We start from the raw sequence: 25,701 nt of genomic DNA, 5'->3' as shown, positions 1-25,701 counted from the left end.
TGATATAAGTTCCTTTGTTTTCTTGACTATCGTAAAATCCAATGGTGTAGGTTCTTTTCTTTTTTTCCCCCAATAGCCTCGTGATTTTAGACCCTCTTAGTGAATGTGAAGGATCATTTTAACACTGCTGTATCGATATATGATTAGTTTACACTATCATAGTCTTCTTACTAGAGTAATTTTTTTATTCCTTGTTCAATCCATAGGATTATTAAAGTAATACTTTTGCCCAGGAAAATTGATATGCCCATTGCCCAACAATAAACCTATACATGTATCTAAAAGGAAGGAGAGAAATATAATGTGATACTTTGTTAAACAAATCATATTTATGTAACATGATGACGTGTTTGATTTCACACACAAGAAAAAGGTCATGCTTTTGGTTAAGGGTGTAAGCATTTATATATTATCTTAGTACGGAGTATTTGTCAAACAAAAGACTATGATTAACTGAACCTGATGAAATCGTATAAATTCTTAACAAAACATTGTTAATTCTTAAGTTTTATTAAACTTGACTCCATCTCACTGATTGCTAGATTTACCCCTACCTATAATGACTAGAGTTTTAAATGACGAGCTATAGAATTTAGCGTAGTCTTCTCCACCTGCTAATAGCATTGTTATATCCCGCTATTTTTATTGTAGGTGTTGTAACAGCTCTTTGACACTATAGCATTGTTATAGCCTATAGTCCACTGTTTAAAACACACATGTTATAATGCATGGTAGGGATTAAGCCCTGAAAAGAAAAATATCAGTACACTCAAAGAAACGAGCTTGCTTTTTCTTATATAAAAAAGAGTGCAATAAGCTTCCAACTGCTTACCAAGAATGTGACCCGATGATCTTTTACCCTGTTTTCATAACTCGCGAACTGGTACAACCTCAACGGTCACTGCGGTCTCAGCACTCAGTAGTCAGCACTTCAGCAGCCTGCCATAAACCCTCCACACCAGCCGGGCCCACGTCCCGATGGCGGGGCCCAGATGTCATGCGCTGTACGGGCGAGCAACTCGCCCCACGTCGTACCCAAATGCAAAAACCCAACGCGTCCCAACAACTCGCACAATCATACACTGCCCCAACGGCCCAACCTCTCCCCACCTCCCCTCCACTTTGTCAGTTTCCCGTCGTCGTCGCCATCGCCGCCGCCGCCGCCTTTCCTCCTCCTCCTAGTCCCTCAGCCGCCTCCGTTGGGAGCTCCCCGTACCATACCCGCAGCCATTGGAATTTCAGCTCCATGCGTGGATCCTCGTAGATCCCCACCCGCGTGCACCCGAATCCCGAGGCGGCGGCGGCCTCCGGCGCGAGGCTAGCAGCGGGCGGCACCCATGGCGTCCGTGGCGGAGCTCAAGGAGAAGCACGCCGCCGCGACGGCGTCGGTCAACTCCCTGCGCGAGCGCCTCCGCCAGCGCCGGGAGACGCTCCTCGACACCGACGGTGAGGCCTCTCTCTCCTCCCCGCTCCTCGTCGGGAACCCACTCTCGTGGGGTTCGGGGAATTCGCGGGCATTTGCTGATTGCTCTGTGTGCGTGCGACTGCGCGGTGCAGTGGCGAGGTACTCCAAGTCGCAGGGGAGGGCTCCGGTGAGCTTCAACCCGACGGATCTGGTCTGCTGCCGCACGCTGCAGGGCCATAGCGGAAAGGTTGTTGACTTTGGTCTCTCACCTCCATTTCGGCGCAACTTTTGCGACTTTTCCCTTAGTTTCTGTTTCCTTGTGTGCAATTGAGGGTGTGAGATGGGTGGGATTTCTTGTTCGCTTTTGCGATTGCGGAATTTGGAACTTGGAGTCGGTAGTGCTAGCAATTCCTACCTGCGATGTTGTTCGTCGTGAGTAATAAGTAATAACTGGTCAATAGGATCGCCTCCAGCTTCCAGGGTGCGTGCTTGTTGACCTGGATGGCGTTTTGTGCGTCCTGGACTCCTTGTGGAGTTGTGGTGTACTTGCCTTCAGCCTCAACTTCCTTCTATAATTTTCAAAGATTTCGCCTAATTTACCAGGGTTTAGCACCATTCAAGTTGCTCTAGACACAGTTTTGTTGATTACAGCGAAGTTGGCTAGTGGTCTGGGAATTGTAGGTTGGATGCACTTTCTAAGGTTGTTGGTTCAAAGTTTGAAGGCCCTCGTGCATTTAAGAGCAATTCTAAGAGTTCATCTAAAATTAATAGCCAAATTCTATGGTTTAGCCATTGTGTAAAATACAAAACTCCTCAAAATAGAAGAGGTCTACAACAGCCTAGGTATTTTTCACCTTCTATATTAAAAAAGTTGGCCACATCACGTAACTGCCATCAATTTTCACCTGCTGGATTATTCCTGGCACTTGAAATAGGATAGGATCACGTGTTTGTCAACCAATCACAGGAGAGCTAGGCGCCTGGGAGAGGAAATCACGCGCGGGAGCCGTAGATGGCGAGCATGCGCGGCTCGCAAAAGATAACGAGCGAGATAGCAGGGATAGCTTTTGGGGAAAAAAAAAAAAAAGAAAACGCGAGAGGTGTTGGACGTGTCTTTTGGCCAACAATCGCCAAACCGGGCTTTAAGGAGCATTATACAAAGGCTGTTGGAGTTGCTCTAAGGGGACGGAGTCTGTAAGTGCTCAATTAACTTTGTCTTGTAAAAAGTGTATCATCAGATTCATCCAGCAAGCAAGGCTTACCCTACCAAGTTATGAAACTGTTATGGGCGTTTTACAGTATTTAGCCACAAAATGGTTCTTAACTATACTGATTGGGCATTGCACTGGTAATTAGATAAGCCTTATCGTGACAGAATGTGTGGTAAGGTTAAATTGGAGTGCAATTTGGTCTATGAGAATTGTTAAGTGAGCCATATAGAATTTTGAAACTGCAAGTGCTGGATTCAGGGATCAATGTTTGTAAACATTTGTCAACAGCTGGAATGGGTCCATCAGACCATCAGTATGTAAGTTTGGTCCTGTATGATTTTAGTTTCTTCTAGCAGGCCAGGCTAATCTTACCAAGTGAATAGAATTTTGGGTACTTTGCACTACCTAGGCACATCTTGGCTCTGGTTATAGTGAGTTAACACTATGTCCCTAATCAGATATTATTATCCTCAGACAGAATGCATCTTTTTGTTGAATCGAAGTGCGAATCTGAATTTTGATAACTGTAGGTTGCTATAATAAGATTTAAAAATATTAGTGAACAGTGAGGACACTTCATATCCAATCTTTCCATAGCCCTGAAGAAAAAAAAAAGCCAACTCTAGTACTTAACCATCAACTATACAAGAGAGAATCGATGCAATGGTACAACTGGATATGTGTTAAGCTGGGCCAATCATCATTCAATTGAAGTCACTGTTGCCACTGTAAGTGGTGAACTGGTGATAGCTAGAGCTCGTCCATAGAAAAGGTTCCCTTTTGTTACAAAATATATAGTGCAACATATTTCACATAGCGCGTTCATATAATCACTATATCACCTACATGTTATTGGTTGAAAACCAATTGTAGTTGCAACATGGAATGTGGATAAACTGGTAGCTTTCATTTATCAAAGTGATAAGTGCCTCTTTATCCGTTTGCTTTTTCCACAAAGATGAGTAATATATGATAATTACATGGAGCCTGAGTCTGAGTAATGAAGAAGCAAACAATACCATTGTGAGGTTGATGTTTGAGATATGGGCCTCGTTTAGATTGCAAATTTTTGCAATCTGGACACTGTAGCACGTTTCGTTTGTATTTGACAAACTTTGTCCGATCATGGACTAACTAGGCTCAAAAGATTCGTCTCGTGATTTACAACCAAACTGTGCAATTAGTTATTTTTTTTTACCTACATTTAATGCTCCATGCATGTGTCCAAAAATTGATGTGATGGAGAGAGAGTGAAAAAACTTGGAATTTGGAGGTGATCTAAACAAGGCCATGGGACAAGATTCTCTGCATGTAAATTCTGCTGCAGAGACACTGTAGCACCGCATGAACCTGTCACTGAAGTATTATTTGATAATTGGTAGCTAGAGGTACAGGTAAATAGTTCTGTAATCTGATGGGTTTATCTCTGTAGAGTAACTATATGAGGGAAGAGGGATGATGTTTACTTAAGGGGATTATTTCTAGGGGTCAAGTCAAGTCATCGCTGTTAAAGGAAAATCATTCTTTCTCTTCAGAAGCAAGCTAGCAAGGACTAAGTTTCCCCATCTAATGTTATATCATCCCATTGTTTTGGTGGAAGCCTTTGTTTGTCCAGGCTTTGATGCCGCTGCTAAAAATTAGGATCTTCCAGATTTATTACCATTTAACTAGAGTAGAACACCTCATGATGCTAAAGTTATGAAAAATTTTGGAGCATGGAGTTCCAACTGTTCAAAGATGCCTATATTTGAGTTCTGTGGTGGTTCTTGGAAATTCAGTACTTCAGCTATCTTTGAAGGGTACTACTTGCAAAAATGCTACATGAAATGGTTTAGCGATGTTCTATTAACTCCTAAGTCATCACAGGTATATTCTCTGGATTGGACCCCAGAAAAGAATTGGATAGTCAGTGCCTCTCAAGATGGAAGGTTAATTGTGTGGAATGCATTGACAAGCCAGAAAACGCATGCCATAAAGCTGCATTGCCCATGGGTGATGACGTGTGCTCTTGCACCCAATGGCCAATCTGTCGCCTGTGGTGGTCTTGATAGCGCATGCTCTATTTTCAATCTCAACTCTCAAGCAGATAGAGATGGGAACATGCCAGTATCAAGAATTCTTACTGGACACAAGGGCTATGTTTCGTCATGCCAATATGTCCCAGATCAGGAAACTCGCCTTATTACTAGCTCAGGTGATCAGACATGTGTTCTTTGGGATGTTACTACTGGACAGAGGATATCAATATTTGGAGGTGAATTTCCATCAGGGCATACAGCTGACGTTCAAAGGTAATTGTCTGTTCTTTGTGGACTGCATATTTTAGTGTCATGTGTAATGCTGCTGATTTCTCTCCTCAAAGTTAATTGGTATCTTCTCACTTATACATTTTTAGCTTAGGCTGGTGCACACTAGGTTGCTAGCTTTATCAATATGTCAATGTTTTATGATCAAATTATCACTATTGCTTCTAAAGTTTTGTTTGTGAACTGATTATTATTCATGTTGAGTTTAATAAAGTTTACCTACATAAATGAAAGCTTACTTTTTAGCACTCACTGTAATTTTAGTAATAACAAGTACTCCTTCCATTCCAAAATTTTGGTTGTTTTAGTTTGCCATAAGTCAAACTTCTCTATTTACTAAGTTTATTGAAAAATGCACCAACATCAACTACTTCAGATTAGTTTCATTGATCTACCATGAGATATGTCTTGGTAGTACATTTTATTTGGTAGTGTGCGCGCACGTGCTCGTGTGTGTTTGTTGGAACGGAAGTGGAGTACTAAGATCTTCACGTGGTAGCACAGTAGGCATTTGGGTAACACTCTTGCCTAAGGTTGCTGATATTACATCACTTATTCTAGATGCAATTGCCCTAGTACAATTAGGCACTACTTAGGCTATCTCCAACAACAACACCCAAAATACAAGACCCATTCGTCCTTTGGGTAGCGCTACAGGCAAAAGGTTCAATACATATTCGGCATCTTCTCCAACAACAAGACCCAAAAGAGAATCCTTTCTACAAATGGGTTTCCAGGAGAGAGGATGCTCATATCTAGGTTGTGCCTCTCAGGCAACCCAAAATATGTCTCCTGTATAGGTACTCTGTTGGAGGTTGATTTTGGGTATCTTGCTAGCCATTTTGGGTTTGGGTGCCCATATGGGTTCATTGTTGGAGACAGTCTTACCAACTAGTCTAGCCGATGCAAATGTGCCAAATGCATTGTCTATGCAGCAAATACATGAACATCAAAGTAATATATGGTAGCACAGTTGTGTTGCTGCTTTACAGTTTTTTAACTGAAAGTGCTGGTTTATCAGGTCATCATTGATATTTGGAGTTTGCTATACTCTTTTCATGTGTACTTCTTTGGTTTTGAGTTCTCTGATGTTTTCCTTTCTTGTTCAGTGTGTCCATCAACTCATCAAATACGAATATGTTTGTCTCTGGCTCATGTGATACAACTGTGAGGCTGTGGGATATCAGAATTGCAAGCCGAGCTGTTCGAACCTACCATGGACATGAGGGCGACGTTAACAGTGTGAAGTTTTTCCCTGATGGCCATAGATTTGGTACTGGCTCAGATGATGGCACATGTAGATTATTTGATATGAGAACAGGGCATCAACTTCAGGTGTACAGTAGGGAGCCTGATAGAAATGATAATGAACTACCTACTGTTACATCTATTGCATTTTCGATATCAGGAAGGCTGCTTTTTGCTGGTTACTCCAATGGTGACTGTTATGTGTGGGACACACTTCTTGCCGAGGTTTGCATTTTTTACCATTTGCCATGGAATGAATACAGCTTATTATATATTACAAAGAAAAACTAATGCCCATAATCGACAAATTACTGTTTCACCACTGTCCGGTTTCCTTCTGTTGAGAAAAATGTGACATAATTGATTACAGTTCACTTTTGTGAGCCACATAAATTCATAGTTAGGCAATGTTTGGCATGCTGTTAACACTAGTGATAAAATCTTTATGTTAGATAAGTGTAACTCCATTGCCACTCAGTAGCAATATAAGCATGCAAATGTGATTATTAAGTGAAATTTAGCCACAGGGGAAAGCAATGGAATATGATGAACTAATTGCCTAATTTTTCCTTTGAAATGCTCCTCAGCAACTATCACAATTACATGAATTGAAGTTTGCACTAGGCCCAGGACCTCATGAATAAGTAGCCTAGCTTCTGTTCCTTCCATATTAGTCCGCACATCATCAACCTGCGCAGGTCATGCATACAAATTTAGAGGATGCTGCTTCAGATCACCTTGTATTGTATCAAGATATTCCTAGTTAGTGCTATAGGCCAAAGAGGTTTAGAACGTTGGTTTTGAATTGGGCCAACTTAATGGATAATTGTATACCTGCATTTAAAAGCATATCTGAGTTCAAGTTATTGTGAAGGCTTGTGGGTCACCTCTGACATTTTTTGTCTGTTTCTCATTATTGTTGATATTACCTTCTCTTGTTAATTTTCGTTGAAACTTTGCAGGTGGTACTTAATTTGGGGAACCTGCAAAACTCCCATGATGGTCGTATAAGTTGCCTTGGGATGTCATCTGATGGGAGTGCATTGTGTACAGGAAGTTGGGACAAAAATTTGAAGGTAAGAACACTTACGAAAGATCGTTTTCATTGACTGCTTCCTCAGTTTTGTTGAACTTTTATGCCTTGGACACTAACAGTTCTACTGTAACTGAAGTAGTAGTTGTACTACATGCATACTCACCTTATGCTGTTTGTTAAACCCTATTCAAAGTGAATACCTTTCATTAGAGTACTGCATGGTAAAATCTTTACTTGGTATTGATAATGAGTACTCTTTGGATTCAAATACTGGTACTTCTTAGTTCTTGATGCCTAGGATGGAATAATGGATTATGCCCTTCTTTTTCCGCACTCAACACATATTCTATCGCTAACCCTGAGAATTCCCAGATAAAGAGTTGTTTGGTGCAAATTTCAGTATTTCTGATATCGAAGTTGACAATTGTTGAAAATTTACAGATTTGGGCCTTCAGTGGTACCCGGAAGATAGTTTGAAGGCCAACTTTTCTCCCCCATGTTGTATGTTCCTTGTCGCGCCTTAACAACAGACAATGGTGATCGGTGATCAACTCGACTTGTCCTGGGAATCCCTTTGTTGTTTTTGTAGTATAGAATCTTTGTGCACTACGCCCAATGTTTAATGGAAAAAGTGCAATTTGTCTCAGAGCTGTATCTTGTTGAGTTAGTAACTGTTTATACTGTCATTACCAGAATATCAGTTACGTGTGATCTGCCCTTTCTTTGTACAACCATTTTACTTTTCAGATTTAGAGAAGTAGCATGTATATTCCTGAGTCAATTTATCGTATCAGTTTGCTCATTTGCCGAATTAGGAACATCAGCTTCCCGTGACGTACTATGCATTTTGTGTTTAGTAATGTTGCTTTCTTTTCTTAATAAGTTAAACAGTGATTCAGCCTGTTCGGGAGGCCGTAAACGATCGTGGATTATTTACTGCTGGCTGGTTTGGTGTGAGAGAGCTGGAAATTTACGATCGTTTACGAGCAAGCGAACAGGCTGATTATTTGTGGATTGGGATTAGTCACTTAGTATCTCATAATTGATTACTCCCTCCGTTCCAAAATATTTGATCTTATAGGATTTACATTTTTATCTTAAGATACTTTGACCTTCTCACTTCCAACACACATTTGTCTAGTTCCAATATGCCTATTTCTTTTTCTCAATATATCTTTATCTCTATTTCTCTCTCATTTTGTCTTAAAATACTTACCTTCTCACTCCTTAATACACATTTGTCTTCTTCTAATACATATATGTCTTTTTCCAATACATCTTTATCTCTATTTCCCTATCTCTCTTTTTTATTTTCACGGCACCTTTTAAACTCAAATATTTTGAGACGGAACAAGAAGAACCAATTCACGATTTGATGTTTCGAGTGTGGAGCGAAAAAACCCTGCTTCCTATCTGCCTGTCTCTGTCGTCTTGCACGCCCGCTCGTAGTTCTTCCCCACCCATCCGGCGGAGTGGCGGACGCCACTCTTCCCTGCTGCCGATGTCGTCGTGCATGTTTGGCATCGCTTTCGCTTGGTCCTTTATTCTTGTTTGTTACTTGTGAGGATCGTTTATTTCGGTAGAAAAAAAAAGTCGTCTTCGCGGTGTTGTTCAGTTGTTGTAACCGGGCCTTTTTTTAATCTTTCTTCTCACTTAATGAAGAAATAAAACTCAATCCCCGAGAAAAAAAGCAAGCGGATTTTGCGGCAACGAAGAAAAAGTTTGTTTGTACTCCTAGGCACCTGGTGGTTGCATTTAAAATGGCTGGCAGGCCGCAGACCGCATCGGAGGCTGAGAAAAATTTCGAGGCAGCAGGGCAGGGCAAACATGGCGGGAAAGTTTGGCGCCATCTATTCCCGCGCCGCCGCCTGCCTATTTAGCCCCCGCCCCCGCAACATCTTCCTCCACTCAACCCCAACTCCTGCCAGATTTCTCCCCTTCTCCCGCCGCCTGCACCCAAGAAGCCTCTCGACCTTAGCCATGGCCGCTTCCAACGGCGCCGCCGCTGCCGCCACCGACTCCGTCCAGGAGCATCCCGCCGCCACCACCGAGTCCGTCCAGGAGCCTCCCCAGAAGATCTCCAAGATCTCCCCCCTGCTCAAGGTGAAGAAGCTCTCCGACAAGGCCGTGCTGCCGTCCCGCGGCTCCGCCCTCGCCGCCGGCTACGACCTCTCGAGGTACGCCCTTCATCTCCGCCCCCTAAATGCCCAAGAAATCCTCAGCGCCGCGCGGATCTGTTGACGGTCTGTTTCTTTGTCTGTTGTTTGTCAGTGCCGTGGAGACTCTGGTACCGGCGCGTGGCAAGGCGCTGGTGCCGACCGACCTCAGCGTCGCCATCCCCCACGGAACCTACGCGCGCATCGGTGAGCGACATAACCACCGCCCCTCTCCTTTTCCTTCGGTGTCTCGTTTCTTGTTCGGTTTGTTCGCCCCGCGGGTGTTTGACGAAATGCTTGGCCGGTTCTGGTCGCGTTGCAGCGCCGAGGTCCGGGCTAGCGCTGAAGCACTCCATCGACGTGGGCGCCGGCGTGATCGACGCGGACTACCGCGGCCCCGTCGGGGTCATCCTCTTCAACCACTCCGACGCCGACTTCGCCGTGAAGCCCGGCGACAGGATCGCGCAGATGATCATCGAGGTGATCGCGACGCCCGAGGTCGCGGAGGTGGAGGACCTCGACGCCACCGTCCGTGGCGAGGGAGGGTTCGGATCCACCGGCGTCTGAAGAACCTTAACGGTTCCTTCCCTCACGAAGGATTGAGTATCTAGATTAGGATGGTGATGGTGCTGCAACCTTGGTGTCTTATGTTGGCTGTAAGAACTCATGATGTTCAAGTCCCACTATCCTGCGACTACTAGTAAGATTAGTACGTCGTCGAAGTTTAGGTTGCGTAGGTAGCTGAATGCAGGTATTATCGAGAACTCAGTTGATTCTGTGATCTTTATTGTGCACCAATCGTGTTGATCGTTTCTGGAGTTCCGTGGAATTGCATCCACTTGTCGTTTCCAATCTGAAAAGACGAATTAACTGGAAGTTGACTGTTTCCACGGTTTAACTGCCCGCAGAACTGCAGAATGCATCCATATGTATCCAGAAGTGCTGAGATCTGATTGATACAAGCAGCTATTATGCTGCAGTATCCTTGTATGGTGGGTCGATGCCATAATTCATGCAATTCCTCTCTTGCAGAGGCGAGCGAAATCACCAATAGCCGGCTCAAGTTGGGAATTTGGGGTCAGACCATATCCCCAGTCAAAGTGACGCATACTGAGGCAGATTGCAACATCACATGAATGGCCTTTCTATTCACTCTGTTTTCGCCAAGTACGATACTTAATCTTCGTCCAACGGAAAACGACTTAGGTATATTTTCGAAATTTACCAGATTCCTAATGTCTTTTTGTAAATTACGAAAAGAATTATAAAAATAAAATAAAAAATCACTAGACGTATGGCCACATCATCCTGTTCCAATCCCGGTTCCTATTACAGCATCAAATTGGTCCAGCCTCCCATGTCTTGATCAGGAAACACAACCTGACTGAGTTCAGTTTGTTCAGGCTCCCCCTGACCTTCCTCAAAATTTCTTGTCTCTGGCTCCTTGTCGCAACTTTCCTTGATCAAGATTCATCCATGGATCACTCCCTTGTGATTCTTGTTCCTCTTGATCAGTAACCTCTCCATCTTCCTAAAATCACATGTTTTGATTTTTCACTTCATTACTCAGTTTGTCTCCTGCTAGAGACCAGGAGATCCGGCATTACCAAAATTCAGAGACATCTAGGTGCCTCAGCACTCACCGTGTGATGGTTACAGCAAGGGTAAAATGGGCTTCACATTAAGAAACGAAGGGTTTTCAAAAGAGGCTTACTCCAAGCAAAAACAAGTAAAACCAAAACAAACTTAAACAAGAGCCTACCACTCCACACATGCATTGGTTAGATGAATGCACATATTAGTTTTAGGAAAATAATTCAAAGAGAGAAGGTTTACCACGCAGCTTGGTTTGAATTTGAAAGTTAACTCATTCAAACTTTGCGCTTAGCTTTTAAAATTAGTTATTTCAACAAAAATAAGTAGGCAAATTAGTTTGGAAAATATTATAAACTTTAAACCAAAATCTCTTCCAAGGTTTTAGTTGGCACCTCTCCTTCCCTCAAGAATCTCCTCAAATAGATGTATAGCTACACGATCATGTTCCAATGTCCCGCATCAAATTGGTCCAGCCCTCCCATACCTTGATCAGGAAACACAACCTACTGAGTTCAGTTCGTCCAGGCTCCCCCCTGACTTTCCTCTGAAAATTTCTTGTCTCTGGTTCTTCCTACGGTCTTGGATGACCCAGCTCTTTTTGGATGGCTCCTTCTTGTTGCAACTTTCCTTGATCCATATTCATCCATGCATCACTCTCGTGATTCTTGTTCCTCTTCATCAGTAGCCTCTCCATCTTCTTCCTGAATTCCCATGTTTTTATTTTTCACTTTATTACTCGATTTGTCTCCTGCTAGAGACCAGAGATCTGGCATACCAAAATTTAGAGACATCTAGGTGCCTTAGCGCTCTCACCATGGGATGGTTACAAGCTTACAGCAAGACCAATCAAATTCATTCAAAAGGACAACCAAAAATGATTCATCAATTGAAATAATACAATTTTACATCATCACAGTGCTCACAACATTACATTACAGGAGTTTAAGCTCCATCTGTTCACATCAGCAACAGACTAATTTTACATGATACAAGCAGCATCAAGGGAATTAAATCTAAGTCACACGCACACAGCACGCAACCTCTGTCGTTTGTGTGGCTTGGGCAACGTGGACGCAATCTTCTCTTTCTTTGGTAGCTCCAGACCGTCGACCTTGGCGAACCATGGGTGTTCGAGCGCGGCGGCTGCCGTCAGCCTCTTGTCGGGATTGCATGTGAGCAGGCCACTGAGGACCTCGAATCCATCCCTGGACAGCTTCGTCTCGGGGAACAGATCGCGCAGGAGGTTGTACCGCTGCATGTCCAGCTCCGGCACCACCTCGGTGGCGAATGGCGTCGACGAGAACCACGGCCACGTGCTGTCATCAGGAACGCCGACCACATCGAAGATCGCGCAGAGCTGTCCGTCGTCGTGGGATCCTTGGAATAGAGGTGTGCCGTTGTTGACGAGCTCCGCCATGACGCAGCCAAGCGACCAGACGTCAACCTTGGCGTCGTAGTCGGGCTTCTCCAGCAGCATCTCGGGCGCCTGGTACCACAGCGTGCCGGCCGGCTCATACGGGGGCCGCTCGTCCGTGGATATCGCTAGCCCAAAGTCGCAGATCTTCACGATGCTCTGGCTCTCGTCGACGAGGATGTTCTGGGGCTTGATGTCGCGGTGGATGATGTGGGCGTCGTGCATCTTCTTGGCGCCCGAAAGTAGCTGCCACATGGCGGCGCGCACGTTAGCCTCGGGCAGCGGCGGGCTCCCGCGGGGGCGTTGGCGGAGGAGGTCGTGGAGGCTGCTCGCCACGCACTCCATGATGAGGTACATCTGCCAGGTGACCGGGTCGCGGACGACGCCGTGGAAGCCGACGACGAATGGGTTGGCGCCGCCGCAGCACGCGTCCTCGAGGAAGCGCGCCTCGCGTAGCAGCGTAGCGTGGCCGCCGTCGGCCGTGCTGTGGCGCTTCATGGCGACGCTCTGGCCCGTGGCGCGGTGGCGGGCCTTGAAGACGGCGCCGAAGGCACCCGCGCCGAGGCGGCTGGTCTCGTCGAACTCGTACAGCTCCGTGCTCCCGACGGCGATGCGCTTCCTCTTCAGGCCGGTCTTTGCCGCGGCGGTGGGGTGGCGGACGGCGGCGGCGGGCTCTACGCAGGCAGCCATCACGAGTGAAGCAGGGCGACGACGACGGCGGATTGCGATGCGTGCCCTAGGCAGGGGACGTCGGATTCTGCGAGGCGAGGAGAAGAGGTCCACGACGTAACGTCGGTGACGGTGACGGATGTGCGTATTGCGCGAGAAAGGGCGATACTTATAACACGAACGCGTGAGTGTCAAGCAAGCTGCGTTTCCCGCAATTCAGAGCATCGCCGAGTCCGACTGCGTGTCACTGATCACGTCTGTTCCACATGAACACAACGGGGCTCCTCACCGTATGCACGTCGTTCTCCCACACGATCTGGCCGAACAGCGCCATCCCCGCCGCGCCAGGTGCGCTCGGCGTCCTGTACTTGTTCCCGAACACGACGGTGTAGCTCTTCTTTTCGTACGGCTCGCCGCCGAACTCCAGCGTAGCCGGCGTCACGGTCACCTCCACGAGCTGGCGCGGCGCCACAACCTTCACGGCGTAGGTCTCGGGACCCTCCGAAACCTTGGTCACGGTGCGCGACAGCACGCGGATGTCGGTGCCGTTGCTCATGTCCGCGACGAACGACGGGTAGTTGAGGCCGCCTATGCCGCCGGGGAGCGTCCTCGTGCAGCCGGCGAAGCCCGGCACGAACATCCGGACCTGCGCCGCGGTGTAGTTGAGCGTGCACAGGAAGTCGACGTAGTCCCGCTCCGCGACGTCGTAGACCAGGCCCGGGTGGAGCGCCTGCTGCGGACGGACGAGGCCGGCTCCGGTCGCCAACGGCGTCGCGCCATCGCTGGCGCCACCTCTGCGGCTGTTGTCCGCGATGGGCCTGCCGTGGTTGTCGAGCGTTGTCGCGGTTGTCATCAGCGCCGACCGGATCATGGCCGGTGTCCAGCCGGGGTGCCTGTGCTTCAGCAGAGCCGCGGCGCCGGCGACGTGCGGGCACGACATGGAGGTGCCCGACTGGATGTTGAAGCGTGCGCGCCTCGGGTCCTCCGCGGCGTACGTCAGGGGCGACTCGCCGGGCCAGGCGGCGAGGATGTTGGTGCCTGGCGCGATCACGTCCGGCTTGAGGATGTCGCGGGTGACGTGGTTGGGGGTCCCGCGACGAGAAGGACGACACCATCGGCGCCGGGTTCTCGCCGATGACCGTGCGGCAGGTGAAGCGGAACGATGCCACCGGGTAAGGCTCCGAGCGGACGTACGCCGCCAGCTTGTCGGCTTCGCGGGCGTCGAGGCTGACAGCAGGAAGGGTGAACGCCTAGACTACGAGCCCGTCCATACGCCAATCCTGGATGGTGACGGAGACTAGCCCGCTGCCGCCGGCCTTCTGCACCGCAGCGCCGAGTGATGCATCAGCGCCTAATGTTGTAGCTTCGGTGGATCTGGGACCTGTAGGAGCGTAGACTCGTGGTAATAAGCCGGATCGGCTGTAAGTCAGCTCCAAGATCGTGAACTCGGTGGTCACCACCGGTTCCAACAAATTGGTATCGAGCCCATGGTAAAAAAAAAAAAAAGCTAAACCCGATAAAAAATCTTGAGCGTCACATATGGCGGGGACACCTCGATATGTGACTAATGGGGAGATTGTTGGGGTTTAGTCCCACATCGTGTAGCGATGGTGGGGGAGCACAGCATATAAGACGGGAGAACCCTCAGCATATAAGGCGGGAGAACCCTCACATATAAGGCTACTCTTTTGGGTTGAGTAAGGTCCAAAGACCTTATATGTTGTAGCTCCGGTGGACCTGTGGGAGCGCAGACTCGTGGTAACGAGCCGGGCTGACTGTAAGCCAGCTCCAAGATCGTGAACTCGGTGGTCACCACCGGTTCCAACACCCAAATCGCCAACGCACACGACGATCTTGCCCATAATCCTGTCCGGCACCAGGTTCTTGTCTGTGCAGGCGCTGGGCAACAGCCGGATGAAGTCTGTTCGGTTGGCCGTGACGGCGTAGAGAGACTGCCCAGTTAGAACCTGGCCGTTCCCGAGCGTGACGCTCGCCGGGAATGTTAGGATCTCACCGGCGCTCGTGGCGATGTCCGGGGATGGGAGCGCGATGAACACACACACACAACAAGAGTCTTTTCTTTTTAACTGCCTGGGGGCAATCTTTTTGATGCATTGCTAGTTCCTTTACATGGCCTTCGATCCGCATTCCCCGCCATGACGCACAGCTGCGCGGTGCACCACTTTCTTGGATGCCCGCGCGACATGCATGGCATGAACGCCACGGCGGGAGCTGGCCTTAGGACGCGGTCAGGGCGCACAACGTGTGCAATCTCCGTCATGCCCGCGATTCTACGCTGTTACATAAACATGTTTGAACTGAAACAAACTAGCTAATGCAATTACATGCTGATACAATTGTTTGACACGATTACAATATGAAACATGCAACATTTCACCCCCTTAATCTTGTCAAACTCTGATGATCCCCAGTTGCTTCCTCATCTCAATGAACCTAATTCTCCCGAGAGGTTTTGTCAAGATGTCTGCCAGCTGTTCATCAGTGCTTACATGCTCAACATCAACCACACCATTTGCTACACACTCCCTGATGTAGTGATAGCGAGTGTCTATATGCTTGGTTCTCTCATGGTATACAGGATTCTTGCAAAGCTCTTGAGCAGATCTGCTATCAATGTAAAGTCTGAACTTTTTCACTTCAGTTTCAGTTAGATCAGCTAGTAACCTGCTTAGCCATACTCCCTGACAAGCACTAGTTGCTGCAGCAATGTACTCGGATTCACATGATGATAATGATACCACCCTTTGTTTCTGTGAACTCCAAGTAACCAAGTTTTCTCCCATAAAGAAGGCTACACCAATTGTGCTTTTTCTCTTCTCTATGTCACCTGCATGGTCACTGTCAATGTACCCAAATAGCTCTGCATGCTTCCCCTTGACAAATTTGCAGCCAAATTCAGTTGTCCCTGCAACATATCTGATAATCCTCTTGATGGCAGTCCAATGTTCAGAGTTAGGTGTCTCCATAAACCCGCTGACCATCCCCATAGAAAAAGCTAGGTCTGGTCTAGAGTTCACCAGATATCTGAGGCTCCCAACAATGCTTCTGTATTTTGTTGCATTGGCCACTAACTCAGGCTTGCCTGGCAACAGCTTTACATGCTGCTCCATTAGTGTGTCAACTGGGTTGCACCCTTTCATACTTGAGATTTCAACAATCTTTTGAGCATATGCACTCTAGCAAATAGTGATATGTCCTGGCTCTTGCTTTACTTCCATGCCCAAATAGTAACTAAGCAAGCCAAGGTCACTCATGTTGAAACTTTTACTCATCTGCTGTTTGAATGTAGCAATACCACTGCTATCTGGCCCATAGATGATTAGATCATCCACATACACCCCAACTAGGAGTAGTGAACTACCAGATCCCCTCCTATACACTGCATGTTCTTCAGTGCTCCTGACAAAACCCAACTTGTACAGCTCCTGATCAAGTCTGGCATTCCATGCCCTTGGGGCCTGTTTTAGTCCATATAATGCTTTCTTGAGTCTCAATACTTTCCCAGGTGACTTTGGATCAGAGAACCCAGGTGGCTGGTGCACATAGACTTCTTCCTGCAAATCACCATTCAAGAAGGCAGACTTAACATCCATGTGATGATCTTCCCATTCTCCTTGTGCTGCTAGAGCCAGTAACATTCTCACTGTCTCCAACCTTGCAATAGGTGCAAAGACTTCATTAGAGTCCACCCCCTGGATTTGTGCATAGCCCTTAGCTACCAATCTAGCCTTGTGTTTTACTACATTGCCGGCTGGATCTCTCTTCACTTTGAACACCCATTTAAGCCCTATGGCCTTGTGATCTCTTGGCAAATCTGAGAATTCCCAAGTTTTGTTCTGAGTGATGGACTCCATTTCGGCTTGCATTGCTCTCTTCCAGCACTGTTCATCAAGAGCCTGCTCCACACTAAGTGGTTCATCAGCTGCTAACATGCATACTCCACTATATTCAAAATCTTGCACCTCTTCAGTTGAGTCAAACAAGTCTGTCAGTGTTCTGTATCTGACTGGTCCTGAACCTTGACTTGCTGAAACTAAATCTGGTGGTGTTGCCCACCCAATGTTTGGTGCTGCACTGGAGTTTGGAGTGATTGGAGAATTCGGTGCTGCTTCTTCTGGACCCACAACACCGCCTTGATCAGCTGGTCCATGCCCAACTGCATCTGGTTTAGGAAACACTGCATTTTCAGTGTCAGTTCCCATTGTTGGATTTGAGTCAGTTTCCTTATAATGCACAACAAAAGTATATGCTGGCTGTTGAACTGTACTGCTCTGTGCATTGGTCCAATCCCAAGGCTTGTTTTCTTCAAAAATGACATCCCTGCTCACAACCAATTTGCCAGTAGCAGGGTTAAAGAATATGTAGCCTTTTGTTCCTGTTTCATACCCAATGAAGATCATTTTGCTTGATCTATCAGAGAGCTTGTTCTGACCAGGACCAACCACCTTTACATGAGCTAAACATCCAAAGATTTTCATGTGACTGACTCTAGGTTTCTTGCCATGCAAGCTTCAAATGGGGTTCTATTATCTAGTGCCTTTGTAGGTGATCTATTCAGCACATAGACTGCAGTGCAGACTGCTTCTCCCCAAAATTTAGGTGGAACCTTCATTGATTTCAGCATACACCTTGCCATCTCAATCACTGTCTAATTTCTTCTTTCAACTACTCCATTTTGCTAGGGGGAATAGGGAGTAGTGGTGTAGTGCTTGATTCCACTCTCATTGCAGAAGATTGAAAACAGATTTGAGGTGAATTCCCCTCCTCTATCTATTCTCATGGCCTTCAACTTGTCACCAGACTCTAGTTCAGCCCTGACTTTGATTCTTCTGAAGCAATCCAAAGCCTGATCTTTTGTTTTGAGCATTTCAATCCACATATACCTACTATGATCATCTACCACCAGTAGGAAATAGGATGCACCCCCAAGGTTTTAGGAGTAATATGCCCACATAAGTCTGCATGAACAAGTTCCAAGACTTTTTCTGCTCTAAAACTTAACACTGATGGAAAAGGCTTTCTGTGTTGTTTGCCTAAGACACACCCATCACACACTTGCTTAATTCTTTTGACTGTTGGCATACCATCTACCATGTTCTTGCCACTCAAATCATGCAAAGCTCTGAAATTCAAATGGCCAAATCTAGCATGCCATTGCCAAGCCAAGTTATCTGAATTTGCTAACAGACATACAAGTGACACTAACCCAAATTTCACAGTGTACAACCTATTAGCAGTTCTTGGAGTAGCAATCAATAGAGAGCGTTCTTGATCAAACACACACATTTTTCCATCCTCTAAAGTGACTTTGAAGCCTTTTTCTTCCAATTGACCTAGACTTACTATGTTACTTTTCAGTTTAGGAATATAGTAAACGTGGGTCAATACCTTGTGCTGTTGATGACGAGCTTTCATCACCACTGAGCCGATGCCGTGGATCTCAACATGAGACCCGTCGCCAAAACATACCATGCCCTGGACTCCCTCATCCAGCTGTGTTAGGGCTGACCTGGTGCCAGTCATGTGGTTGCTAGCACCAGTGTCTAGCACCCACAAGCCATCCGGGACATCCGTCGGCACCACGTTGTCCGCCAGGTGCACGATCTGCGTCGCTCTGCCCGCCACCGCGACGTCGCACGTTGCCAACATGAGAGCCAGATCACCGCTGCCCACGGCGATGTTCGCCTCCGTGTTCTTCGGCTCTTTCTTCTCCTTCTTTGGGCGCTTGCAGTCTTGTGCCCAATGGCCATATATCCCGCAGTTATGGCAGCGCCCCTTCCGCCTGGGCATGCCCTCAGAGGTCAATTTGACCGGAGCCGAGGCGCCGCCATCTGAGCGCGCTGGCACCTTGCCCTTGGACTAGCCGACACTGGACCTGCCGCCGCCGCCTTCTTTCGGCCCTGCATGGAACCGATGTTTGTGCTTCTCCATCCACTCCTCCTTGGCCAATAGGAGTCGCCCCGTCTTGTCGATGATGTGCTCGACCTTGACGTCGAGCCAGTCCTCCGCCGCACGCAGGCGCCCCACCAGCTCCTCCACCTTCATGGTTTTCATGTCGCAGAACATTTCGATCGACACGACCACCAGCGTGAAACGTGAAGGCACCACGTGCAAGAACTTCTTGACGACACGAGTGTCCTCCACCGTTTCACCCAGCGTGCGGAGGTTGGCAACAAGGTTGGTGATGCGCATGCCGAATTGATCGATGATCTCACCATCTCTGAAGGCGATGTTCTCGAACTCCTGGAGCAGCTTTTGGGCGTTCACCTCCTTCACCTGATCTGCGCCAAGGCGCATGGTTTGCACCGCCTCCCACACCTCCTTCACCGTCTTATGGTTGCCGAGCATCTACCACATCTCCTTCGGCACCGAGCGCAGGAGCGTGCTCATGGCTTGACAATCTTGTGATCTCTTGACGTTGGTGCCCGGATCAATTACATGCCAGATCTCCAACGCCTCCAGGTTGCACTAGACGAGCATCGCCCACTCCACATAGTTCGCCTGGTCCAGCATCGGCCAGACCAACGAGCTCTCACACATGCCATGGTTGCCACTTCCCGACACGCCGTTGTCGCCCATCTTCTTCTCCGTCGTTGTACACCGAGGAATCACCCGCTTCTTCTTCACCGGTTCACGCGGTGGGCTCACCGAGCCACCATAGAACATCAACCGGGCTCTGATGCCACAGTGTTAGAACCAGCGGCTCGCCGAACCTAGGATCTCACCGGCGCTCGTGGCGATGCCTGGGGATGGGAGCGCGATGAACACACACACACACACACACAACAAGAGTCTTTTCTTTTTAACTACCTAGGGGCAATCTTTTCGATGCATTGCTAGTTCCTTTACATCGCCTTTGATCTGCATTCCCCGCCATGACGCACAGCTGCGTGGAGCACCACTTTCTTGGATGCTCGCACGACATGCATGGCATGAACACCACGGCGGGAGCTGGCCTTAGGACGCGATCTCGACGCACAACGTGTGCAATCTCCGTCATGCCCGCGATTCTACGCTATTACATAAACATGTTTGAACTGAAACAAACTAGCTAATGCAACTACATGCTGATACAATTGTTTGACATGATTACAATACGAAACATGCAACAGGGAACACCCGGTCCATGGTGGTGGCATCGACCGTTGTGATGCACGGCACCACGTTGCTCAGCGAGGATGCTTTTGGGCCAGAATTGCTGGCCGAGCAGGCAACGAAGGCATTGTCGATGTTTGACCACCGATAGCCTACCACGGGGGTTCCCAGGGCAGTATGTTCGGGCTTCAGTGTATGCGGAACTCGACGGTTAACGCAAGAGACAGTCGATTTATCCTGGTTTGGACCCTCAATCTTTGATCGAGTAATAGCCCTACGTCCAGTCGGCGTTAGCCTTTGCGTTGGATTGATTATTAAGTGTTGTGTTGTCAAAGTCTCTGTCCCTAGGAACCCTGCCCTCTTTTATATAGTCAGGAGGTCCGAATCCTAGTCGGTTTATAATGAGAGTTCCTAGTAGGATTACAGAATAATGCTACTACTAAGATTACAGGGGAAGAATCCTAGTTAGACTTGATCTTCTCCCTTCCTTGCGGGGTATCCCATGGGTCCCGCATCGACAAGTCCCTGAGCACTTCATGGTTGAGTTCTGGAAGCCTCGTCTTGTTCCTTCAAGTCTTGTCAAGCAGGAACAAGTGTCGTCCGAGTGCTTTCTTGAGCGAAACCGTGTAGCGCTTCGTGAGATCTTCGCGTGGTGTGTACCTTTTTGAAGAAAAAAGTACTCCCATTTGGGTGTAGCCCCCGAGCCTCTTGCTGTTTGGCACAAGGAGCTAGAGGGTCTTTTCTTGAAATCTTCCTGATTCTTCATCGAAGGGCTCCTGAGCATATACCCGGATTCTGTCAAAAAGAGCTCGGATATAGCTATATCCGGGTTCTTTTGTCATGTGGCCTTGAAGTGGTCTGTCTTGAAGAAGTCTTCTGGGTGATGTGCGTTTTTTTTAAGGAAAAAGTGCACTCACTGAGTGTAGCCCTCGAACCTATTGCTATTTGGAACAAAAAGTTGAAGGGTCTTGAATCTTATGTCGTTTGAAAAAACTGTTGTCTTGAGGAAGTCTTCTGAGTGATGTGCGCTTTTTTGAATGAAAAAGTACACTCTCTGAGTGTAGCCCCCGAGCCTCTTGCTGGGATCTTTTATCAAAAAGAACTTGGATATAGGTTCTTGGCATGTTCTCTGGTAGTCTGCTATTGTGAGATGTAGTTGTATGGTGGTGGTTGATAGTAAATGCTGTTTGTTCACGAGTTATACAGTATTGGTATATTCTTCCGAATATGCTCGTTCTCGAGTACTGCTGCTTTACGCCTGACTCCTCTTTCATTGATTTATGTCTTCTCACTATGTCCCTTGTTAGGTTTGTTCCGCTGGTGCTCCTGGTCTATGTGCACCACTTCTTTGGCCTATAAATGTCCTCCTCCTATGCTGTTTTGATTCATCGAGCATTTTTGTTGCGTGGTCTGAAGTCTCCGTAGTCATGAATATGGTAGTTTGTGAAGTAGAGCAGCCCTCGGGCGTATTTTACAGTTCTTGTGTATCTTGTCGTAGCTGGAGGGAGTCTTGTGATAGGGATTAGAGGTAGGCTAATCCTGTAGCAGCATTGTTCTTGGAAGTACGTGGCAGTAGTTGGAGGGAGTCTTGTGATGTGGGATGCGATCCTTCATCTGGCAGTTCTAGGTTGATCCTCGTCGCCTGCCCTAAGACTGTCCGGTGCAGATCAACACCATATCTAGCATCACATCGGTCTTGGGTAGACAGATGCCTGTCGGCCTTCTCTGCTCCATGTTGTCCCGCCGCGCTGCTGATTTCCGCCTTGGATGCACTGCGTCTGTCCTTTGAAGAAAGCAGTGTAGCCGAGGGCGGTTTGTTCTACCGAGTAGCAATTTGGAACACGTAGTCGTTCCAAAGCCTAGCTGTGTCTGGGTTCCTCTTTGCTACCTTGCTTGTCGTAGTACCAAGTTTGTTGGGTCTTGTAAGATGTGTAATCTTCTATTTTTTGAAACCATTTATAATGGAAAGAATCTTGTCTTCTGAGTTGTCATTCTTTATTCTCCTGATGTCCCTATTGTTTGTGAGATTCCTGAGTTCTTTTTATGGGGACCGGGTTGTCTCGGTTGTTTCTATCCAGGAATCTTTCTCGTGTCTTTTCCTCTGCGGTAGTCATCTTTTCCACTATTCATCTGAATTCTTCATTATTTCTTGGGTTTTCTTTGCAGAAGTCTTGAAATTGCCACCTAGCCATGATTCCGTGAGAGAAAGCTTCGATTACTTCTCATTGGGTGATGTCATGTACTTGAGCTCGTAGTTCGCCAAACCATCGATAGTAATTTCTACGACTTTCACCTCCTTTCTGCTTGAGTCCTTTTAACTCTGCGTGGGTGATTGGGTGTGTAATGATACTCATGAAATTTTTATAGAAAGCTCTTTGCAAGTCCTCCCAATTTCTGATTGATCCTGGATTCAATTTGTCAAACCACTGAAGGGGCATGGTTTCTAGGGCCATGGGAAAGAACAAGGTCTTGATGTCATTGTCTCCTCTAGCCAATTCAATCGATTACGAGTAAATCCTAAGCCACTGCCTTGGTTCGGTCTTGCCATCATACTTGGAGTGGTTGGACAGCTTAAACTTGTGAGGCAGTCGTATTGAAGTAAGTATGTTTGCAAAACAGGGGAATCTATCGTGCGTTCTAGCTTTTGTGTATTCTGATTCAGCGCCCCTTCTTGCCAACTGTTGTCTTGGTGAGAGTAGTTTTGTGTGGCTGTCCGAGTAGGTGCTTTGCTTCTAGCCTTTCTTTGTTGTTCGACTCGGTCGTTTTGACTATGATTTCTTCTACTTTCTCTATTGTGACTTCCACTTGGTCCAAGTCTCTCGAAAGAGGACTTCCTTTGATTTTGATCTTCCTGTTCATGAGATGTTGACTTATCAGGTAGTCTTGAGCGGGCCCTTCCATCATGCATCCTTAGGACTGTTGATCGAAGGAAGTCCTGGAGCTGTTCTTGTTTTTCACTGGGATGTGAAATCGCCCTGAGTTCCTCTAGTGCTTCTCGGATCTTATCGTAGGGTGTATTCGCTGCTCATCCTTCTTCGACCTCTCGCTCTGATTTTCTTCTATTGTACTCAGCTAGGTCTGACTCATATTTGATCCAAGCTTCCTTGCGCTGCTTAGCACATCGTTGACGTCCTTGTTTTAATTTGTTCTTTCTCTCACTGGCTTGCCTCTGACTCTTAGTCTCACCATCGTGCCCCTGGGTAAATGGTGATATGTTGGATTTGAATTCATCTGAAGACCTGACGTCGGGCGCTTCAGGGGGGACCAATGGTGATCGAGGACGGCGAATCATGAATACTTCTCGAGCGTGAGTTGTTCTATCATCAACGTTGGTTTCCGTACTGTCAGAGTTATTGATAACTTTAGTAGAGGCTTCAGGGTCATAGATCGAGTCTCCTTCTTGGTAGGGTAGAGCTATTGTCATTGTTGTGTCAACTAGCCGGGTACTGCTATCCTCAGGAACAGAACCTGGCCAGTGGATGATGCAGTCTTGAGATGTTACGGTTAGTACGAGACCTTTCTGAGCTCCTGTCAGTGGTATTCCAAGCATTGGATTAAGAGATCTTTCGAGCTATGCCCGATAAGACGTTGCCATGTTGTCAAGACCGAACGGAAAAGGAACCGTCTTCTTTAGAGTGCTCTAAGTCTGCTCCGAGTTGTATTCTTGATAGGTCGATATCACGTTCCAGAGCCTTATTGAAAAAGAACTCGGTTTTCCGAAAGAACTCGGATAGGACTCCGTCTCGGAAGCGGAGCCTGAGTTTGAATTGGATGCGTGAAGCCATGAAATCTGAGTTGGATCAGACATCGCAAGCTGTGCGAATCTTCCAGCAAGTTGATCTATCGTTGTCGCCAAAATGGAAAGGTCTTGATGATGAACCAAATCTTCGAGGAGACGGCCTTAGAGCTTGCCATCGTCGCCTGCCTCATAGATCCATGAACCGAAGATGAAGGTTGATCCCGTCGAGAAGATCATGTTGACGAGGTCCGTTGAGCTCTTGGGTGCAAATTCGCCAAAATCCCCTACCTGGCGCGCCAGCTGTCGATGTTTGACCACCGATAGCCTACCATGGGGGTTCCCGGGGCAGTATGTTCGGGCTTTAGCGTATGCGGAACTCGACGGTTAACGCAAGAGACAGTCAATTTATCCTGGTTCGAACCCTCGATCTTTGATCGAGTAATAGCCCTACGTCCAGTCGGCGTTAGCCTTTGTGTTGGGTTGATTGTCAAGTGTTGTGTTGTCAAAGTCTCCGTCCCTAGGAACCCTGCCCTCCTTTATGTAGTCAGGAGGTTAGAATCCTAGTCGGTTTATAATGAGAGTTCCTAGTAGGATTACAGAATAATGCTACTACTAAGATTACAGAGGAAGAATCCTAGTTAGACTAGATCTTCTCCCTTCCTTGCGGGGTATCCCGTGGGTCCCGCACCGACAGACGCCCGCCCGCACGGCCCCAAACAAGGTGATGGACATGGGTTCCTTGTAGAAGTCGTGGTCCTGGCTCCCAAGGGACAAGGACAGGATGTCGATGCCATCTTTGACGGCGGCGTCGACCGCCGCGGCGATGCCCAACATGCTACAGAAGCCCATCGGCCCGCACACCTTGTACATGGCCACCCTAGCCTTGGGAGCCACACCCCTCGCTGTCCCGCTCGCAAACTCGAAGAGCTAGGCGTCGGGACCTCGGAGCCGGCGGCCGTCGATGCCACGTGTGTGCCGTGCCCGTCCTTGTCCCTTGGGGACTAGAAATCGTGGGCCTTGTTTCTTCCCGGCAACCATTCCGTATGCGTGCCGGCACCGGCGGTGAAGGTCCTGGCGCCCACTAGCTTGTTGTTGCACATGTGTAACACCCTAAAATTAGCTACTTTCTAAAAAGAGTTAAACGATTTCTGTTAATTGTTTTGTGCTCATAAAAACATAGGTAAAAGAAAACTTTCTTTAAATTAAATCCAACATAAGGGTAGCAACATGTTTGCGCATACATGCAGTTGCATTGGTACTTTTGTGATGAGTGGTTTGGATGCCATTACATTGGTACTTTTGTGATGAGTGGTTTGGAAAATAAATTCAAATCTCAATCTTCAAAATATTATTTTCAAGTAGTGGTTTAAAAAGAAATTGAAAACTTGCAAAAACAAAAGTTAGATAAGATGCTTTGTTTTCAAAATCCAAAGGCTTGGAAAAGGTTTTAAGACACGTTAGAACGATGCCTCTCCTTCCGGGAAACTTTCCGACCTTTTTCGAGATTAAATTCCTATTTCTTGGAGCCTTGTCTTTTTTTCTCGATCAATCCAAAAGTCTTTTCAGGAGCTAAAACCACTTTGGTTGTGTTCCTTATCCTTCCATCTATCTTTAGAAATTTTTATGGAATTTTTCGGAGCTCAGAGATATTTTTCGGAGCCTAAATAGTAATTCCCGATTTTCTGTAATTATTTTAATTCCGAAAATCAATAATTGTTAAAATATCTCGACTTTCCAAAATCGACAAACCCTGCGTATATATATATGCCGGCGTAGCCCTCGACGCGAGAATTCCAGAAGTACAG

At 47.1% G+C, this 25,701-nt stretch overlaps 3 protein-coding genes across 3 annotated transcripts; 2 read left to right on the top strand and 1 right to left on the bottom strand.

Moving 5' to 3' along the window:
- The first annotated feature begins 1,087 nt into the window (after positions 1-1,087).
- LOC136546641 (guanine nucleotide-binding protein subunit beta-like) lies at positions 1,088-7,937 on the top strand. Its single transcript, XM_066538639.1, has 6 exons — positions 1,088-1,446; positions 1,558-1,652; positions 4,483-4,907; positions 6,032-6,395; positions 7,133-7,246; positions 7,648-7,937. Exons 1-6 carry the CDS (start codon positions 1,338-1,340, stop codon positions 7,681-7,683), a joined length of 1,143 nt encoding a protein of 380 aa, XP_066394736.1. The 5' UTR covers positions 1,088-1,337; the 3' UTR covers positions 7,684-7,937.
- Positions 7,938-8,977: 1,040 nt separating this feature from the next.
- LOC136473458 (deoxyuridine 5'-triphosphate nucleotidohydrolase-like) lies at positions 8,978-10,209 on the top strand. Its single transcript, XM_066471102.1, has 3 exons — positions 8,978-9,383; positions 9,478-9,569; positions 9,685-10,209. Exons 1-3 carry the CDS (start codon positions 9,034-9,036, stop codon positions 9,927-9,929), a joined length of 687 nt encoding a protein of 228 aa, XP_066327199.1. The 5' UTR covers positions 8,978-9,033; the 3' UTR covers positions 9,930-10,209.
- Positions 10,210-11,976: 1,767 nt separating this feature from the next.
- Positions 11,977-13,062, bottom strand: LOC136473450 (putative cyclin-dependent kinase F-2). The gene has a single exon (XM_066471093.1). The coding sequence runs from the start codon at positions 13,060-13,062 to the stop codon at positions 11,977-11,979; it is 1,086 nt and encodes a 361-aa protein (XP_066327190.1).
- Positions 13,063-25,701: the final 12,639 nt, after the last annotated feature.

This window comes from Miscanthus floridulus, chromosome 1 (assembly GCF_019320115.1).
Source record: "Miscanthus floridulus cultivar M001 chromosome 1, ASM1932011v1, whole genome shotgun sequence".
Taxonomy (NCBI): domain Eukaryota; kingdom Viridiplantae; phylum Streptophyta; class Magnoliopsida; order Poales; family Poaceae; genus Miscanthus; species Miscanthus floridulus.
This window is presented reverse-complemented; position numbering and strand designations above follow the sequence as displayed.

Excerpts from the sequence above, each read along its gene's own strand:
- LOC136546641 (XM_066538639.1), top strand. The coding sequence starts at position 1,338 with ATGGCGTCCGTGGCGGAGCTCAAGGAGAAGCACGCCGCCGCGACGGCG. Across the intron at positions 1,653-4,482 it reads TGCAGGGCCATAGCGGAAAG|GTATATTCTCTGGATTGGAC; the intron begins GTTGTTGACTTT and ends AAGTCATCACAG. Across the intron at positions 4,908-6,031 it reads CATACAGCTGACGTTCAAAG|TGTGTCCATCAACTCATCAA; the intron begins GTAATTGTCTGT and ends TTTCTTGTTCAG.
- LOC136473458 (XM_066471102.1), top strand. The coding sequence starts at position 9,034 with ATGGCGGGAAAGTTTGGCGCCATCTATTCCCGCGCCGCCGCCTGCCTA. Across the intron at positions 9,384-9,477 it reads GCCGGCTACGACCTCTCGAG|TGCCGTGGAGACTCTGGTAC; the intron begins GTACGCCCTTCA and ends GTTGTTTGTCAG. Across the intron at positions 9,570-9,684 it reads CGGAACCTACGCGCGCATCG|CGCCGAGGTCCGGGCTAGCG; the intron begins GTGAGCGACATA and ends GTCGCGTTGCAG.
- LOC136473450 (XM_066471093.1), bottom strand. The coding sequence starts at position 13,062 with ATGGCTGCCTGCGTAGAGCCCGCCGCCGCCGTCCGCCACCCCACCGCC.